Consider the following 20257-nt stretch of genomic DNA (forward strand, 5'->3'; position numbering starts at 1 on the left):
GGTCTATTTTTCCACAAAATAATTTTAGGGAAAAATAAATTTCTTTTCAATGACCATGACTTGAGTATTTATTACTGTCTTTAGTAAATATATTAACTAAATGATTTCTTGGCCTTTGGTTTGCTATCACATTTACATAATATAAACTTCTGCTTTAAAATGAATAGGACATATAATATAAGTGAGAGAAGAATATTTATATTACAATTATATCATAAAGAGAAAGCAGTTTTGAAATCTATGAATCTTAGGAGCAACCATCACTGTTTAAATGAATATACCAGATTTTAACCAAAAAAACCCCCACTTTACCTTAAAAAAAAAAAAGCCTAATTTTAACTTAATTGACTTTGAAAAAATTAATGCTTTGGGCAAATATCACTTAGTGAAAAAGTTCTCTCTGCAGGATAAGAATTAAGCACATTATCGCTAGTGAGACCAAAAATAGTGATTCTGCTAAAACTTAAACTCTAAGTATTATATAACTAAAATCGTAATGAATAAAATGTTTCATATGCATTACCACAGGGGACTAGATATAAAATCTAAAATTAGAATTGTCGCATTTCTCAAGTTTATTTTTAAAAAGAGATCACCAAATGTCTGGTACCAGACAAGCATACATCCTTCCCTCTCCTCAGGACGAAGGAAGGAGCGCCTTTCTAAAGCAATGATGACGCCATGGTCCTAGTGTACTTAAGGGAAGGAAGCAATGTGCTGATCGCAGCATGACAGCAGTTTAAGGTGGGACCAGCCATCAGTAAGGGTTACCTGTACATTGACTGCGAAGACCGTGTATCATTGCGACTAACGGCAAGAGCCCCCCGGCCAACGGGTTCTCTTGTGACTCCAAAGTCCTGGAGCATTGCCCAAATCGAGGCGTTTCTTACGTTCTACTACTGCAGAACGGGGACAAATACTGACGTAATAAGAACATAAAAAAAGCCACTGTTGGCAAGAAAACGTTGGCTTGGGACATCTGACCGAATACGGAAACTCCTACAGCCTTCGAATGTCCCTTAACTAGGGCCTCGTCTCTCAGTTCTCACAACCCAAAATCCACGCAGCTACGGAAGCCACCACGTCGTTATGCGCAATTCGCAAAAAACTAATAAAAACACGAAATGTTGTTTTTGGCATGTTGGACTTCCCAAACGATTGGATAACAGAGCTATGCTGGGGTAATTACAAAGAAATATGTTGAGACTTTCAGGGTTGGATACGTCAGCCAAAATACATATTAACAACTCATTTTTCTGATCTTTTCTAGGAATGAAGTAGATGCGCGTGAATTAATTTGCCAGATTAATTACAGTTTCTCCCTTCAAAATGCCAATGCTTCTATCATTCAATTGCCATGGAAATCTCTCCAAAATGCATTCCGCTTTTTTTTTTTTTTTTCTTGAGAGCTGATGAACCTAAATGACTGCAGCGGCTATAATAAAAGTCCAATGCAGTCTCGGTCAGACCGGCCCAGATCGCTGCCGTCCAGCTCCTCTGCATGCTCTGGCGGTTCTTCTTCGTTCTCAATGGCGTCAGTGCATCTATTTCTCTTCCCCCTCATACTGATGTTTTTGTGTGTTAGAAAAAAAATCGGTAATCCAGATTAATAGACAAACTAGGTGAGATTAAATAAGTCACCCCAAGGAGTTTTTTTTGGGTCTGTTGCTGAGTTCTTGTCTATGTTTTGGTTAGTTGAGATTGCTGAATAAATACTTTATAAATCGGATATTTCCATGCTACTAAGTTAGGAAATTCCATCTCTTGAAGGTACAAATCCCCTTCCGGGGCTGCATTTCACAAGGATTGGGGTGATGCCGTTGCTCCGCGCGGGCCTTCTGCCGGGTCCCACGGGGTCCCTGGCTCGTTGTGCCCGGCTAGGATCAGGGTCTCGCCCAATCTGCCTCAGGGTGGATGTGGAATAAGATGAAGATGGGGCGTGCCATCACTTCTGGAAGAAGTACGTTGTTGCTAATGGTCTGACACCACTTTGTTCTCACCCACTAAGTAGTGTTATGAGGCCAGATAAATTTAGCAATGAGAATTTTCCCCTGACTTGTTTCCATGAGAGAGGATGGGACATTTTTAGCTCAGCTGAATTAAGTAAGGTCTATAGTAAAGGGACATTTTAGAATGGAATTTTCCCACTCATGGATGATAGATCACAACCGCCCACTCATGGAATACGGAAAAAACTTTTAAAACTGATAAACTTCTTTGGAATATTTGGGCAGAGAGGACAGAAAACTGGTCCAGCTCCTTCTCTGATGCAATCGTGTGAAACTCACGGACCCTTGGTAGGAGCCGGGTCAACTGTCAAGCGGAAAAAAAAAATGGAGAAAAAAATTGGAAGAGACTTGTATTTGCCTTGTGGGCCTTTTGGTCAGTTTCGGAGACAGGGCACGCACAGCATAAGAACCCCCCTAAACTCACGCATGCCCCCTTCCCGGTAGGGGGGCTGGGGTGGGGCAGAGAGGCGACCCTGTTTGTCCTGATGGTGACAAGCTCCAATGGCTACTCACTTGGCTTGTGCCAGCACTCCGATGACTTCTGCATACAGGTCTGCCACAGTGTGCATGTGGCCGGTGTTGGGGCCGAGGTACCTACGTGAGATACGACGAGACGAGTTAGGGACCCCTGGTCACCGGAAAAGAGCAAGCTTCATGTTGTTTTAAGCACGTGACCTTTTCAAAATTTGAAGGTGAGAAATTACTTTACCCTTCTTTGTATTTAAAGTGCTTGAAAGCCAAGTTAATAACATCGTGTATTAAACTGTCTATTACAGGATGAAGTGGTATCTGGAAAAAAAAAAAGACGGCTCTTAACTTAGAAGGGAATATTAAAGATCAAATCAGTAAGAGTTTTCTCGACAACTATATATGGACTTTTGCAATCAATAAATTCACGTGACCCAGTACTTGAAATTCATAAACAATTTAATAAACTTAGATTTAAAAATACTTTAGTTTTCAGATACGTAAATCTTATCTAAAAGTAACATTAAATGAGTGACCTACCTGTTTCAACACTTCTATTAATACTAAAGAAAAAATAAAATCAATGGCGAGGTCCCGTCTTTCCATTAAATAATCCCGCTGCTGTTCATCACTGTAAAATTGAAAATATTCACATTAGTTGACGCTGAAGATATTCTCAGAGAGATATAACTCACCAAAATTCTAGGATTTGTCTCCAACGGACTGTGAACCGATTCTGGTGGCACCAGCTTGCCGAGGTGACCTGTGCGTGCTGATGCTATTTCTCTTTTCGGTGTGGTCGGACAGACAAACCCCGGGGCAGAATCCTTGACCTCCAATCTTACATTTGCAACATGTCAGCTTGAGCAGCTATTTGTGAGTCTATAACCTCCTCTCGGGGACTTTTCTAAGGGATGTTTCAACCCAGGAATTCTCTCATCTGTCAAAGGGATGCAGACGTGAGACAGGGCGACCCCTCCAGAGGTATGTGTTGAGAGGACCTTGTAAAAGGAGTCAAGAGACAAGGAAAGTGTGATCACCAAGTGGAGCGGAGCGACGGGGGCTGAAGAAAGGGTCAGAGCTGCTTTTGTTCCCATCCCCATCCTCTTGACCTTTTGCCCCTGAGATCTCTAAAAGGAGGAAAGACGGGAAGGGGTGGTAAATGAAAGATTGAAAAACGGATGGAAGGAGAGGTGCACGAGGCAAAGTGGAATCATCTGAACGCCTGCGAAAGTTAGGGAGCAGGATTAGCACTGTCAGAGGACAGAAAGCCCCCCCACTTATCTAATGCACTGACTGAGGGCTAATTTGGAGTCGAACAAAGACAGACAGATGAAGTGACGGCCGAGTTCCCCGGCACAGAAGCGGGAAGAGAGGCTGGCAGCGCTGCGTGGAGAGTCCAGGGTTAGAACTGCGCCTCTTGTGCTGGCAGCGATGCCTCCGCCTACGAAATGGGGATGATCACAGCGATCGCATAAAGGTTTGCTCGAGTACTAAATAAAACATGTGTTAAGTTTAGTATAGTCTCCCAGACACATATACGAGTACTTGTATATTAGGTAAAACCGACGAGAAAGGATGGGAGGATTTGGACTTGTCAGGCAGATACTGTCGAAATAAGAGTATTTTAAACATGGAACGTTTTCCTCTTCAGTCCAGAGGGAATGAGCAGAAAGGAAGGCGACAGTTAAGGTGTAAAAAGAACTTCTTGAGGAACTGTCACCTTCATCAAGGCAAGCGAAGGCTGGCAGTGGACAGGACAGGCTCGCAGGCGACCTGCAGCTTTGACTTTCAAGGGGGAAACGTTGACAGGGTCGGGGCTCACTCATTCAGGATCATTATGAAGAGTCCCGCCAGGAGGAAGGACAGTGAACCAAACCACCTATCTGAAGTCCTGTAGGACCCACCAGAACGAGAGCACGCTCCTGCCAGAGGTGAAGGAGAGACACAGTGGAGGACAGAAACGGGAAGCCTGGAGACCAAGCGGAAGGGGTCCCTCAAAGACAAGTAGCAGCAGAGAGAAAATTCTCACGCTGGCTGGCTCGAAGTTTCTGCAAAAGCGGCCAGAGGACCTTGATAAAGTAGTTCTTGGTAGGAAAAAAAACAAATTAAGCCCCAGAGTCTAATTTATGTAATAAGCCAATAGATGCTTTCAAATAAAAGCCAGACATATATACTTTTCCAATAATGAGTTTGATTTTGTTGCTGGTTTGAGGTCTAGCTACCAGGAGCCAGAGACATTTGACAAATTTATTTGGCACTTGAAATGTTGATATTATACTAATCTTAGAAATCATAACCCAAATACACATCCGTCACATTGGACAGTTTTCAGCTGCTCATGCTTCACCAAAGTTCCTCTTTCTTCTAGTAACAGAAGCTCACATTATTCGCTACATCATGCTCTGGAGACCCTCATTCTTTCGGCTTCCTCCCAAACATATATTCTCTCTCTCTCTCATTTTAAACTTTCAAATGCAAACTAAAATGCTACTGAGTTGAATTTCACTGTCCTGATTCTATATTTGAATCCAGCAATTACTTTGATCTCCTGAAAATAATCAGTAAGATTTTAAAAAGAAACTATTATTTTCAATCCATAAAGCAATCAATTCATGAAAAATCTAGTTTTAGTAACTAAATCCTGACCAAACAGAGGAACAAAACTAAAACTCACTTGATTCAACTCACTAAAACCGCCCCATTCCCCACTCCCAGGAAAGTTTTAATATCTGTTCATAAGCTAACATATGAGAGAAATTGTAAAATGATCCAATTTTTTAATCGGTCTGAACCACTTTCAGACACAGAATCGAAATTTTACCTTTAAAATTTGCCTTTTTAAAGAAGTTTTTATGAGAGACTGCTAATTGGTATGGGTTTCTTTTTTTTTTTAACGTGTTTTTATTATTATTTTTCTGGTATCTCAATTCTTTTTTTAATTTTAATTTTTGAATCAGAGTTGACATCCAATATTATTTTATACTCGTTTCAGATGTAAGAATTGGGTTGCTTTTTGGAGTGATGAAAATAGCGTTGATGGTTGCACCACTTTGTGAATACATGAGAAACACAGAAATACACGCTTTAAAAGGGTAAATTTTACTATCTGTGAATTATATCTAAATGAAAAAATTTCTTCTACTAAAAAATATTCAACATGAAAAAGTTATTAATTTTCCCCCAAACCAAATGATAAATGATTGAATCTTGCATGAACACAAACTTATTATAAAATGCAATTACAAGTTCAGATGAAATATAATTTGGTAAAATTACAGGTCTTCAATTTCAAGAAAAGTCTATATATTTTAAAAAGCCATTAGGAGTGTCAAGAAAAATGAGAGAGATAAGTCACAAGAAGTAGCTAATATCTGATTTTCTGAGCAATTAATTTTAGTTTACTGTCTTTAAAAGCATTAAAAAAGCATAATTAATTTACGTGGAGAAATCTAACCGCTTTTAAAATAATTTTAGTCTACCACCTTTGAAAGTATAAAAAAGCATGATCGATTCATGTGGAGAAATCTGCTTTTAAGAGTCTTTTTTTTTTTTTTTTTAAAAAAAAGGTAAACGTATTAAACGTTCTTATCACCTGGCTGTAGTGGGTCGCTTTCAGACATGTGACGTGTAATTGCGTAATGTGTGGGGGACGCATGTTCACTGTGAGGCCGTAGGTTTTGTGGTTGCCAAAGCGCTCTCACGCAGCAGCACACCCCACTTTCAAATCCACCAGAGAAGGGGACCACACAACAAATAAACAAAGTCTCCGCTGCAAAGTAACTTAGAGACGGTATAATGCGACTTCCCGTTCTGCTGACAAAGATGCTGAGGTGGTGAGCTGCCCAAAGTCTCACGGCTCAGAGTGGCAGCTGCAGGGCCACGGCTGACGTCCTGTCCCGCGTCTCTCCCCAGACGGTCCACAGGGCCCCTCGGTCACTGACGAGGACTGAAGTGCCCAGACAGTGTCGTGCGGGGCCTACTGCAGCCCTCCTACTTTTAAGTGTAGACTGGAGGCCAAAGGACAACCCGGGGCCCTCGCACCCCATCCCCACCAATGCCGGAACAAGGCCTTGTAATGCCTTTTCCCTGTGACAGCTGGCAGGACCAGTGCTCCAAATGTGCCACCTGCCAAACAAGGGGCCCCTGGAGTTACTGCCACGTACCTGTGTGAAGGGGCAGGGAGACTTGGACGCCTCTCAACTCTCATTTTAATTTTTCTTAAATAAACATTAAAAAAGGGAAGAAAGAAAGAGAAAGAGGAAGAGCGAGAAACTATAACTCTCATAATCCTTTCGTGAAAGAAATGTACCTTTTTGATTTATTGCTCGTTCTCGGTCTGTATTCATGTGATTCGTCCTCGATGCCATTTTGCCTTTTATACCAGTCAAACAACGTGCGCAGAATGGAAGGCAGGCAGTACTCGGAGAGGGAGCTCATCGAGCTGATGACCTACACAGAGAAACGGGCCATCAAAAGGCTTGGCAGCGCTGCCGGTTACCGAGAAAAGTTTTATTTCACAAATAACTCCAAGCTATATTCACAACAAAACTTCCTTATTTATCACAGTCCTTCCTTTAATATCTTTTTTAGTACTTTCCCACCAGCCCAGCTCTCTTAATGCTGACAGATTCTTCACTTAATGATTTTGTGGTTCAAGAAAGTTACTTACCTTGACTTCCTGTCATCCTAGAAATCAGATGTTAATCGCAAAAGGGTTAGTTGTGGACTGCAAAGGAGTTATTTTCCCTTGCCATCTAAGAAGTACAACGTCGTGTGCCTCTTAGGTCCTCAAAAATGCTTGTTGTATAAATAAATATATTAATGAATGCAATTACTTTAATTGTTTAGGTGAAATAAGCAAACCCAGCCCCCAAACAAATAACCTAAGTGGTAACATAATGTATGGTTTTCTGCCAATAATCATTCATCCACTAATCTGAGGTAGGCCCCAAATTAGACTCCAGATATGAACCAGTAGCAATGATTTACTCATATTACATTAAAGGCAGAGTTCGCCCCACTTCTTTACACAACAAACGTGCCTTCGACACCTGGAAAGATTTTTTGATCTTTTACGAATTACCACCAAAAAAATGAACCTCAAACTGTATCTCAGATCATATGCAAACATGAACTCCAAATGGATCATAGACCTAAGTATAAAACCCCAAACTATAAAACTTCTGAAAGAAAACAGGAGAAAGTCTCTGTGACTTTGGGTTTGGCAAGGATCTCTTAGGTATGACATCAAAAGCGAAGTCCATGAGAACCTGATATACTGAAAGTCATCAAAATCAAAAGCTACTTTTAGAAAGATATTGTTAAAGTGATGAAAAGATCGGCCACAGACTGGGACAAAATATTTGCAAAACACGTCCGATAAAGGCCTTGCAACCAGAATGTATAAAACTACAATGAGATAGGCTTAAATTACCCAATTAACACACAGCATAAGCAAATTATAACACCCAGTGCTGACGAGGCAGTAGATAAAATGGACATGTTCATACACGGCTGACAGAAGAAAAAATTGGCAAAACGTATCAGGAAGGTAATTTGGAAATACACAGCAAGAATCTAATAAAAACCATTCTCAATAAGCCCACTCTTTGGAATGTATCTCAAGTGCATAATTGGAGATGAGTAAGAATGTTCAGGCGGCATTACTTATTAGAGCCAAAAAAAAAAAAAGAGAGAGACAACTTAAACATCTAAATGTCTGACTGTTTATAAATGCCTTAAGACAATGTGGAATTTGATGTAGATACCCTATGAAACCATTAAAAAATCACATTTCAAAAGTATTGATTGACGTGAAAGTGTTCGTGATATATTAAGTGAAAAAAAGAAAGAAAAATCATTTAATTGGTATGATCCAAATATGGTACAGACACTATACAAGTACACAGATACAGAAAAATAGGAGCAGGAGGAAATATGCCAACACGTCAAGGGTACACACTGAAACCATGAGCTCTCAGGAGACACGTGTCACTACAGGAAGAGGGTAGGTGTGAACTAAAGAAAAATGAAGGCAGATTTTTACCTGGGCTTCTTTTAGAAAAGGTAGAAATTTGAGCTGAGATTCAAGAAAGAAATTAAGCAGCGACACAAGGCAAGAACGCTTTCGGCAGTGGAGGTGCAGAATAACTGTTTGTTGGTGATGATTCTGACGGTGAATTTCATGAAGGTTCTGAGTGAACTGGAAGGGTATTGGGCTGCTGTAGGAACTTTGGTTAACCAGAGCAGACAGAAATAATATTGAAAGGTTTAAGCCGGGACTAAATTGTAGGAAGTATTTGGTGCCAGTTTTAAACATTTCAATTTTCTTCTCCAGAAAATGGGAGAGCCCCGAATATTTTTGATAGGGAAATATGTCCATAAAGATGGCATTTTAGGAGGTCTAATCTAGCAGTACCGTGTAGGCTGGACCACAGGGGCTCGCTAATGAAGGCGATTAAGAGACTATGACCCAAACTTGAAACGAGCGAGGTTACTGTGACAGTTCCAGACATGCAGTGACCAGGGCCTGGGCTAGGGAGGTGGCAGAAGAGATGGGACACCTTAGTTAACTGACAACATTTCTGCGGTTAAGCAGGCTGGGCTGAGCTTCCTCTTATGAAGCAGGAAACTGAATAATGGGAGCCCAAGTCTCTTGTGTCAATAGCACTTGCCATTGTGACCTTTAAAGAAAACAACTGTTTTCTCCTCAGATTCTCTGTCTTAGTAGCCTTGTTTCATGTTCTCTCTTGTAATCATGGTTATACGCATATACACAAAATTGCACATTATATTTAGTTATGCATTAAGTTAAAAATAAGTATGCCATTGCATTCAGCCTGCCTTGTGAACCTAGTCACCATTTGCTTTTTAAAAAATTAAAAAATACCTGATTATTAAGAAGAGAGCCCTCCCCCACACGACAATACCCACGGGCACAAAGTTTTTCCTGTTGTTCTGTTGGAAACGACGGCAGTGAATTTTTGGAGGGAAGCAAACCGTGGTGTCATGGAGGTAATTTACTAGAGCTCTCTAAAGTCGCTCCGGCACAAGGAAGTCGCAACCATTTAAAATAATTTGAGTTGGGAAATAAAGGGGTTTCCTTCCTCGGGGGGAAAAAAGGATCAGAATTCAGAGTCCCTGGCCGTAGGTTCATTGTCTTAATGATTGCATGTGTAATAAAATCCGAAAGCACCTACTACTATACTTTAATAATTTAAAAACAGTAGTGTAGGTCTGGAGCAACCTTAAGGGGACAGGATGGCTACATGTAATGGGGCGTCCTAGAAAACAAAGGAAATACAAATGAAGAATGGAGTTTAGTTAATCATAATAATGCACTGATGTTGGTTTCTTAGCTGAGACAAACGTACATGCTAATGTATGACATTAATAGGGAAACTGGGTGTGGAGTATATATATGACAACTACTTTTGCAACTTTTCTGTAAATCCAAAACTAATCTCAAATTAAAAGTTTCTTTAAAAAGTACTTGTGTGGAATATTGACAAGCTCCTTTATTTACTCTTGACCCACCCATATAGGTGATGTAAACCTCCGTTTGACACTTAAAACACCTCTGGGTACAGCGCCCAGCGTTCTGCTACTGCACTTCAATGTCACCCTCATTTTTCACAGAGAATGTCATTAGTGTCCTTCAAACCTTGGCTATAATTTTTTTCCTACCCATCAGAAAGTCCTCCTGAAGCCAGTCTTGGCATTGCATCCACTGGGCATACTCTCCATGGCAAAGTACAGAGACCGTCTTAGAAGAGATGAAAGGTCAGCATGGGGTGTGTGTGTTGAGTGTGTTTTTTCCATTTCTCTCTTACTGCCCTTAGAGTCCAGGCTTCCAGGAAGGAAGGGTGGAATTCGCAAAGACCTGGCCCTCAAAGCTCAGGAAGGGAGGGAGGTCTAGCCGGCTTCTTGGTTACTCAGCTCCTTGGTTTACGGGAAGCAGAGCCAATCGCGAGGTGAATTCCAGCTCTGTGCTGCTGTTGGAGGGGGCGGGCCTATTGACAAAGATGCTCTTGTTGCGTTTAAATGATCATATTTTTCCATCGGAGATGAGCTGGGCACTGTGCAGCTTGAGGAGATGAAGTGCACAGAGCCACAGAACTATTTCACGCTGCTGCTTTCTGCTTGGAGGGGATGAAGGGGAATATGAAATGTTCTTTGCAAATGCTTTCTTAATGTTTATTTTGGCATTTTATGTATAAATAGGCAAAAAGAGACTGTTATGCTGTAGCTAAGACATGATTTTTTTTCATTAGCATTTTATTATACTTGCTGAATGCAAAGAAGGAAAATTCACACATCAGTATTTGCATAATCATTCAGTGGAGTCCTTCCATATTTTACAGTAATAAGGCTGATTTGTCCTGTGTGGTGCATTTAATGGATAATTTTAAAGTAACTTCACTGATGGTTTAATTTGTCAAACTAGCTCAGGTGGCCGAGCACCTGGGGGTCGGGGTACTCTCTGTAACGGCACAAAATATTGATTAAAGTAATTCAAAAAAATTTTTTTACTTAATAATATATACTATTGCTAGATTACAGAATTTGATGAGTGATGACAGATGCCAAAGGCTTAAGAATAATGTATTACAAAAACTTTTCTAAAAATTAAGATCATCATTTGATTTTAACATCTTGATGCATTTTACGTAGCACACTGTTCCACTGGAAAATAATTTAAACAACGCTGAGCAACACTAATATGATTCCAAGGCCAGCTAATTTATTTTTACTCTTAATTGCTTATATTTCTCATTTAAACATTTTAAAGAGATTTTCATGGAATTGTAGCATTACGATCAATGTTGAACACAAGAATTTCATCTGTTTCTTTCCAGGAAAATTAGTACTACCCAAGATGGTAAAAAGTTATTTTAGCTCTGTGAAAATTAATAAACAGAAACCTCATTTAAAATGGAGTTGGAGGCTAGAAGAGAGAATTCTCAGGCACTTGTCACTCAACGTATACTACTGACCTTGTCAGGAAGAGAAGCACTTTGCATCTCCGACAGGAAGTGACAACTAGACAGACCTCAGCAGAAGCAGCAAAGGTTCCTCCTCACCCAGTAACAGCTCAGCCAATGGGAGACCGCCGTAACTCAGCCAATGAAAAGTCACTATACTTCAAACTTCCAGTTTCCTCCAATGGACTCTTTGTTTACAACAGCCCATCCCAAGTCCATCAAAGAGCGTTCCCTCCTTTGTTTCTCTGGACTTGTATGTGACTCGCCATTAGACTGCAGGTCCCAAATTGCAATTCTTCGTTGTTCCCAAATAAACCCATTTTGCCAGAGAAATATCTATTTGTTGAAGGTGAGCAGCTCTATTATAGATCTATGGATTATTCTGCCATGTGGTTCCTGTGTATAGATGCCATATTTAACATATTAAGAAATTAAAGTGCCACGAACGTCCATAAACATATAACATCTAGAAGAAAACCCAACGGAAGTTACTTGGAGTGTTGGAACCAATCATCTGGAATTTAGATGACACCAAGAGAGAATGTAAGTCACAACGAATTGCGAATGGCTGCAACTTAATGTTCTCAGAACACCGTTTGTGATGACTGATCCTTCACAAGCCACGTTTTCATAACTTCGTGAGTACATCAGGAAGACCAGGTCTCCTTGGGGTCAAGCTACAGCTAATGGCTGCATGAGCTGGGGCATGTCGCCACTTCTCTAAAACTCCGTGTGTTCAGCTGTAAAGTGGAACTTAAGAACACCATACCACGCTGGGTTTTTATGAAGACTAAATAAGATTTTTTTAAAGTGTGGCCACATAACAGAACTTCAAAGATGTCTGTTTCTTTTTTCCTGCTGCCATTTCCAAATGTTGAAACTGGAGCACAGACATAAAACAACAAGAAAAAACTGACTTTGTTGAAATCCTAGGCTAAGTCAATGACAGAATTTTACTTATCGGAGCCGATCATTGTTGCTTTTTAGGTATATTGTAAAAGAAATTAAAAAGACCCGTGTATCTCTTATCCAAGCACAAATTATCAGGGCCTCCATTAGAACTCTCGCGACTTAGTTGGTGTTCCCACGCTTTGCGGCACATTCGACATGCGCACTGTGGAGGTCTCTGAGCAATGCCTGTCCCGCATTAGAAGGTAGCGAATGCCGGGCTCCCCGAGTTTGCTGCGGCACCAGCTCACTCCAGAGCAAGCAGGAAAGGACACTGAGACAGTAAGTACTCTGGAACCAGAGTCAATCAGCTGAATAAAACCAATTGTCATAGGTCCGACGCAACTATGCGCCAGACTCTCGGGAACCTGGACCACCCTGAAAAGTATTGGGCCCAAATGTGAGAGAAGATGGGTGTGCTTCTTGGCAGAAAGGAACAGCGTTAGGCACTTTCCTTTCGCTCAGCACAAGGGTTCCGGAAAACTCACCACCCTCGTGTGGCCCTGCTCTCCCTCCTCTGCCCGGTGACCTGTCCTCCTTCCGGTCAACTTCTCCATGGTGGAGCTTCCTCTTCCTGCCTCGCTTCTTCATTCCTGAAACCTGATTTCTGTTCTTGCCGTACTACTGACCCCTCTTTATGAAAGGTCGAAAGCGACACACTCAACGGCCAACCAATGGCCCTTTGGCAGTCATTTCCCTTGACGTCTCCTGGGCAAATAAATGGCAGTATTTATCAGGTTCTCCTTGAAATGCTTTCCTCCTCAGGATGCTATGACACTGCCAGTCTGTCACCTCCCCCGTATCTTCTCTATCTCCCCCATGGGGAGATATGCCAAAGTAAGATGCTGCACCTGTGTAAATAAGGAGCTGACTCCTAATTCTGGCTGCTCTGGCACGAGCTCTTTTGGGGAACAATCATACTTCGTCATGCGAAGTGCAAATCACTTACTGTATGAGACCGTTTTAAGGAAACAAAGTCGGAGCAATAATACTTCAAGGAGACATTGTGCAACGTACAATCGTTTGTATCGGTTAACTTCTTGCGTGTTTATGTCATCGTTGGATACGAGCCAAGGCCTAAAAGCCAAGGGCAGAGAACATGGACAAGAAAGCATCTATAGCTGGAAGGCATGCGAAATAATAAAGATCCAGTTGTTATTCTGCTCAACAGCCAGAACTGTCATCCCTGTGTGTAGATGTGGGTGGTGATGTCACTAGAGCATCCTGCGCCAGGCGAGGGCCACGCACTCCCTCCGGGGAGGGTCACTGTGTGGAGCTGCTTTTCACCTCTGAAACTGGGTTAACTTGATTACTTGAGCTGCATTTAGTCGCCAGCTCCCAGGTCCACGCTCAGCCTAGGTTAGCTGTTGTTCCATCGGAGAATCCAAAACAAAACGCCTTGGCCTTGATACTTAAAAAGGATGTCTGTCGACTTAGATAACAGAAGACAGTAGTCACTTGACGTTGCGTGGGGGGCCTGCCATGCCCGTCTTTCCTGGACGCGCTCCGTGGTCACAGACGGGGACTGGTCCCTATCTGTGCTCTGGCACACCGCCTTTTAATGCTAAGTGTCGTTGACTGTAATCGGCCCCTAGAACCCAGCTGTGACAGTCAGTCCCTTGGACTTTTAACGTTAATCGATCAACTACGAAAATACACTGTACATGTCAACGAATCGCCAGTGCAACCAAAGGCGTCTCAAAGCCAGCTTCCCATGAGTTCCTGGCTACTGACCTCTCGTTCTTCAGTGAGGGTCCTTGCCCAGCTGCCACTATGGGCCACCCATCCCTGGAAAGCTGTGTCTCCTCTGGCTTCCCTCACTTTTCCGGCCACCACTTTTTCTGGGCATTCCTTGGTGGGTCCCACTTCCTGATGTTAAACTGTATCCCTGTGAAAGTCTTTAGCCATCGCTCTGCTGTCTAACCTTCCAGCGTTTGCTGAGTGGCCGGATAAACGAAAGAGCCGGGTCATTTCTCCCGACTTTCTATCCTCACTGAAGGTCCGAAAGACACAGCACTCACTTATCATCTCTCTCCAGGCTCACAGCCTTCCCCCCCCCTCTTCATCTGGAGCTGCTTGTCCACGGAAAAGGGCCCAGATGTGGTGTGGTTCCTCGGGCCACCGGAGAGACGTGCTCCCGCCGCCCTCCCAGCTTCGTCCCGGCCGCTCCCCGGCCCTCTGCTCATCTCGCCATCAGCTTCTTTGTCCACACAGCCCCTCCTGCCTGAAATGACTCGGCCCGGCTTGCTCGCCTGGGTTGCGGATGGTTAAAACAGCACTGCCCTCGAGTGCGTCCTGTGACACACCTGTCCGCCTTCCAGCTTCATCAATGGCCGCCCTACCTGAGACCCCAGCCCTTGGCATGTTCCCCGACACAGCATTCATTACATGGCAACACTATTTGTTTAGGTGTCCATCTTCCTCCCGGGACTGAGAAGCCCGTGAGGGCGGGAACTCTTACTGTTCCTGTCACCCCAGCACGACGCCCGGGTCCCAGGACGCGTCAGTCCCGCCGTGGTCACTGCATGGAATGGAGATGGCTCCCCATCAGGGTTGAAAACTGCAGTTCCTCTCAGCGTCTCCTCTCGACCGATGTTGATTCTTCTTGCGTAACTGATTATATTCCTCCTTTCTTTCGAGTCCCGCTGTCCCCATGTGGGTGCCGGCCCTTCTAGCCTCAAATTGTCATCAAGGCCTAAACTCCCCAAACACCCACAAGCTTCAAGCATCTCTCTGTTCGTAAACTCTGCGTCCGCGGGGTCACGTCAGGTCACACTGTGCCCACTCTGATCCTGGCACGGATGGGACAAGGCCCTGCCCATGGGCACATGGTTCTCCCGCAGTCTGGCCCTTCCCTAAGGCTCCGACTGGAGGAAAATTTTGTGTTTCACTAGATAAGGAGGTGCTGTTTAGCGTGTGCCTCTAGGGGCTCATCCGATTCTGAGGCTGGGGGCCTCTGCGCCTGACAGTTTAGGAATTTAAAGTGAACTAGTGGCGGTATACGTTTTCGAAGTGCGGTTGAAATCGCTTCTGCCTTTTCTCATCGTCTCTGCTGGTGTGTGTTTCTCACCTGGAGGGACCGGAAGCCCTCCCCTGGCCCCCTCGTGGAGGGCAGTTTGCTGGGGCTCACGCACGTTCGGCGACGCCACAGTCAGCTGACTCACCAGCCTGAGGTCATAATTTATCCAATGACGTGCTTCTGCTCTGTCTCTGCCACCAGACTGGCGGCCTCTCCCAGGCACCATGCCTCCTTCATGTGTATTTTCTCAAGCAGACACAGTGCTCGGCACGTGGCCGCCACATAGTTGGTGCTGTGTTAAGAATGGGTCAAGGTCACAGTCATAAAATTTGTGAAAGGTGAAGTTCTGAAAAAGACACAAATGCCTGTGTGTAAAGTGGTCACGAGCATGATTTTCCTCCCCCTAAGACTGAGCTTTAAAAAGTGAATCCTGTTTAGATGTCTTGTCCGTTTTGAAAAAAATAGGACTTTTCCCCCCCAGGCCTCCTCTGTACAGGGTTAGACTGTAATTAGGTTAAATTAACAGATCTTAGACCAATAGTTAATTAAATATAAAAGACTAGAAAAGAAAGCTTAAAGAAACAGGAGCTTTAACCTCTAAATATATATATAAAATTCAAACTAGAAAATTGTCAAATTCTAGGAGAATTCCACAATGGAAAAAAAGAGATACAGAACTGGAAATAGTACTCCATTAGGCATTTTGGCAAAAACGGGTGATGTAACATCCAGTAGAGACAGGTAGCTCCCAGCGCCCACTCTTCTTCCCTTCCTTGTAGTTATAAACCACTTTTTGGATGGACACGTGGTCGTCCATAATAAAATTTCGCATTCTTTCGTGCCGCTCTGTGTGGCTGGCTGTGTGTTTACGACCAGGCCAAATGGACACAAGCAGAAGTGGCATCTGCAGTGTCGGAATGTTCTGTTTTTTTTGTTTATTTGTTTTTTTTCCCTATAATTCTTTTTCCGTTTCTCCCTCCCGCTGGCCTGAAATGCAGATGGAATGGCTGAGCTCCAAAAGCCCAAATGGACCTTGAGATGACTTTGGGAATGTACACCGGAAATCAAAATAATACAGACGCCGGACTGATTTTCTTTATACTTCTTGACTGTGAGAGGGGAATAAACTTCTGTCTTACTGAAGCCACTGCTATTTTATGTATGTGTCACCTTAACTGACACCTTAACTCCTCGCCCATCGCCGAATGAGAACTCCACTCTGGATTCTCACCAACTTAGGTTTTAGAAACAGGAGCACGTCATGGAGTGAAAGCACAGGCTTCACAGTCAGAACACAAGGGTCCCAGTCTTGGCACGGTCAGGTTTCTGGGACTTGTTGCCATTCGGTGTGACACAGAGACTGTGCTGACGACGAGACCTTCTTCTCGGGGTTCTGAGGAGGACTGCATGATGTCAGGGGGCATGATACGTGAGAAGGGGTGTGGTAAATTATAAAGTATGACAAGGTTTTTGAAATTTGCTTCTACTTCTAGCAAGAGAATGATGAATCATGGGCTCGTTAAGTGGTACAGGAAGCAGGCCCACCCAGGGCGAGGCACTAAAACGCAGAGGCCCGGCTCTCTGCAGCCTATCACTCAAGGCCAGTGACATTTAAAAGGAAGAAACCGATAAAAATATTTCCCAAACAGGGACCAGTGGATGCTGCTCCAAGGCTGTACTTGGCATGGTGCCCACCCTCTGTATGGTAAATACTAAGTAAATGTGACTTCTCCTATGACTACTGCTCCCACAGTTACAGCCACGGCATCTGTATCAGTTAAGGTGGCACTGTCGGCACGTTCTTCTCCCATTGGTAGACCTCTGTGTCAATCCAGACCAAAATCCTACTGCTCGGAGTCGCAACAAGGGGAATCACATGATTTAAACATTTAACGTCAGAAGACGAAGTGAGCACGATACATTTGCGGCCTTGCCAATGCAACCACAGTTCTTACAGTTTGCTACCCGAGTAGCGGACGGTCACCTTCAAAGGTGACTTCGCCGACTTTTTTTTTCATCGAACCCACAGGGGGACCAACTTCAGCCGAGTTTTCGCGTGGCCCGGGAGTCTCGCTACGGCTTTAAAGTGAGCTAGACTTTGGAGACTGCCTTTTCTTACGGTTTGTGTGTAAATCTATGGTTCAATGATCGAGGGACAATCATATGTGTCTTATTTAAAAGTTGCCAGTGACCGTCTCACTGCCGGTGCCCTCCTAGAGCGTCTTTAATGCACAGAGATGTGTTACAGAGTGGCGCTTCTCCAGCATTCCTCGGCGTGGGTCTGCGGGGCCTGGTGAGCTGTGGAATCTGACTCGGTAGATAGGAGGCAGAGCAGGGATTCCGCATTTCAATATTTTGAGCAGCGAGGTTAAAAGTACTTCGGCTAAGTAAGTGGCAGAGTGAAGATTTAAACCCAGGTCTCTCCGATTCCAAAGGCCATCTCTTGTCCATGATGCTGAGATGCAGAAATAGAGTGCTGGATAATAAGTGAGCAATTGTGTTCGAGCTTAAAATTATTTGGGATAACTATTACGGGCAGCGTTAAAATTTAGATATACTGTTTTGCAGAGACTCGAGAAAGAGCTAGAGAGAAATAACATTTTTTTTTTTTTTGAAGAAAGAACAGTGATAATCTGATAGAGATAAAAAATACAAAATAGAGTAAAAGATTATGGAAGACAGAAGATAAATATTTGCATTCTTAAAAAGTACAGAGAGAGCCACGACTCACCGCATGTTCAAAATAATGACCCCAAACATTCACCCAGGGTCCCTCTGATCACCCGAGCGTCACCAGGTGACAACGACCGAGGCCGCGATGACTGGAGAAGACAGCACCATGACACAGAGGGAGAGCCCGCACTCCGCTTCAGCAGCGTTCCGGACACCAGCCAGCTCTGCCGGTAACTGCGAACCAGACCCACAGCGGCATGGAGACCGGCCGTGAGCACAAACGCGTGAGCGCGGAGAGCTCCCCAGATGCAGAATGAAGGCTGCTGTCTCTACGGTCCCTACATTTTTGGGTCAAACGAGACTAGCCATGAACGGCCAGAGAGTATTCCTCCTGATGCCACATTAAAGGCAATTTAAAAGTGGATTCTCGGCGTGTTCTCTGTGAGACAGCAAAGCCTGACTGCGTGAAAGCAGGCCGCGGTGTCCCCAGCAGCGCTGTGAGGCTTGGAGAGGAACATGCTGGCCTGTTTCTCATTAACTGCAGAAGTTTAGAAACACCACGAACACGTCTCCAGCCTCCTGCGATGTCCTGTTGTCCCCCTTCCTTCGACATGCCCACAGCCTTCCCGAACTCACTGACCGGGGTCTGTCAGGCCCTGGTACCTGTTTGTCACCTACTTCTTAGAGTTGGAGGTCACTAGTCCCGACCTATTTTCAAAGGCTTTCTTTGCATTTATTTTGTCTTATGTTGTTTTGTTCACGTTTCGCTTTCTTGATTAGAATCTAAATGACTACACTGTTTTATAATTATAGGTTAGGTGGTTTCTCTCTCCCAGAACTGTGAATACTTTTCCTAGATTCTGTATCGCCAGTGCCCAGCACAGTGTCAAGCGAACAGCGAGCATTCGAGAAAATATAGGATAAACCACGCTTAAGCTCTGACGCAGAGATCCGGTGACCGTCACACACCACAGTCAGCCTTCACTTAACCTCGCCCACAGCCTGTGACTCTTAGCAAAACATACAACAAAACTGATTTTACCAGAGTCCGATTGATACGAGTTAAGTTCCTATGGCACCTCATCAATGTATAACAAAATGACATGTCGTTCGAGGACCTGCTATATCATGTATTCAGAGGACTCTCTATCAGTGTTTGAACAGAAGTTCCTTTATCTTTTCTCTGTTTCTGTAATTCTGGCACACAGAGATTTAGGAAACAATCGAAGGCCCAGTCACATCGTTCCAACACTTTCCAGTTCTTTCCGATTCAAATCAATAGATGTTTCCTGCGCATCACCTACGAGCATGACTATGAATGCTGCGGGACCAGTTGCTAAGACCCCAACCCACGTCCGCTCTGTGGAAGGCCATCAACACCACGACAGTGAGCGTCCAGCCCTTGCCCTCTGTGCGTTTTGAAATGAATAAAACCCAATATATAACATGTGACATACTTGGTCAAATTGGGGGTCTTCTCCACGTTGTAGGGATTTCGTCAATGGCTTCTCCTAGACAGCAAAAGAATACATACAAGAAAAATTATCAGAGGCTCTTAAATATTCCCAAAGAACTATCATTACTGTTACAACTTTCCTTATCTGTTTTTCTCTTTATGGGATGAACAGGTGCTGGTTTTCAAATGAGTAAGGAACTCCCCCTTACTGTTCTAACCTTAGTGTACAGCACTTGATCTCTGTCACGATTCTTACCATCCATCTTGACACACACCTCTTCTTCGAGCAAAACTGAAAAAGCAGATCCTTTAAGTGTTCCAGTGTTTTCAATGGAATCCACATAATAAAAACTATGGAACTCGTCTGGCAAATTTCACTATGCATCTTGAGACTTGACAGATAATAAAGTTGAAAGTGATACCCGATTCTACGTCTCTAGCTTTAGAAACAAAATACTGCCCAATTATTAGACTAGTGTTGAGAGCGAGCCCATCAACCAACCACACATTTACCAGGAGTAATCAGTGAATTTGGGGCACGTTGTGTGACTTGCAACTCATCCAGATCTCTGCAGAAATAATCCAGGAAGCGATGAAGGTCTACAGACATAATTCATGATTTTCCTCATCATTACACCTTTGTTTACATTAGGAAGCCTTAACCGACCCTCTAGCACTGCATTTTATATCTATTTAT

The 20257-nt window shown here is 43.5% G+C and overlaps 1 protein-coding gene across 7 annotated transcripts in view; it reads right to left on the reverse strand.

Moving 5' to 3' along the window:
- Nucleotides 1-20257, reverse strand: part of FRY (FRY microtubule binding protein) — a 320056-nt gene that overhangs the window by 106758 nt on the left and 193041 nt on the right. For all 7 annotated transcript variants that reach the window (XM_039861088.1, XM_039861099.1, XM_039860841.1 and 4 more), the window contains 5 exons: nucleotides 19562-19615; nucleotides 6790-6929; nucleotides 3018-3108; nucleotides 2719-2798; nucleotides 2523-2603 (listed from right to left, as the gene is read on the reverse strand). In XM_039861088.1, the coding sequence (XP_039717022.1) occupies nucleotides 2523-2603; nucleotides 2719-2798; nucleotides 3018-3108; nucleotides 6790-6929; nucleotides 19562-19615 (446 nt within the window). The remainder of the gene's footprint in view (nucleotides 1-2522; nucleotides 2604-2718; nucleotides 2799-3017; nucleotides 3109-6789; nucleotides 6930-19561; nucleotides 19616-20257) is intronic.

This window comes from Pteropus medius, unplaced genomic scaffold, assembly GCF_902729225.1.
Source record: "Pteropus medius unplaced genomic scaffold, Ma_sr-lr_union100, whole genome shotgun sequence".
NCBI lineage: Eukaryota > Metazoa > Chordata > Mammalia > Chiroptera > Pteropodidae > Pteropus > Pteropus medius.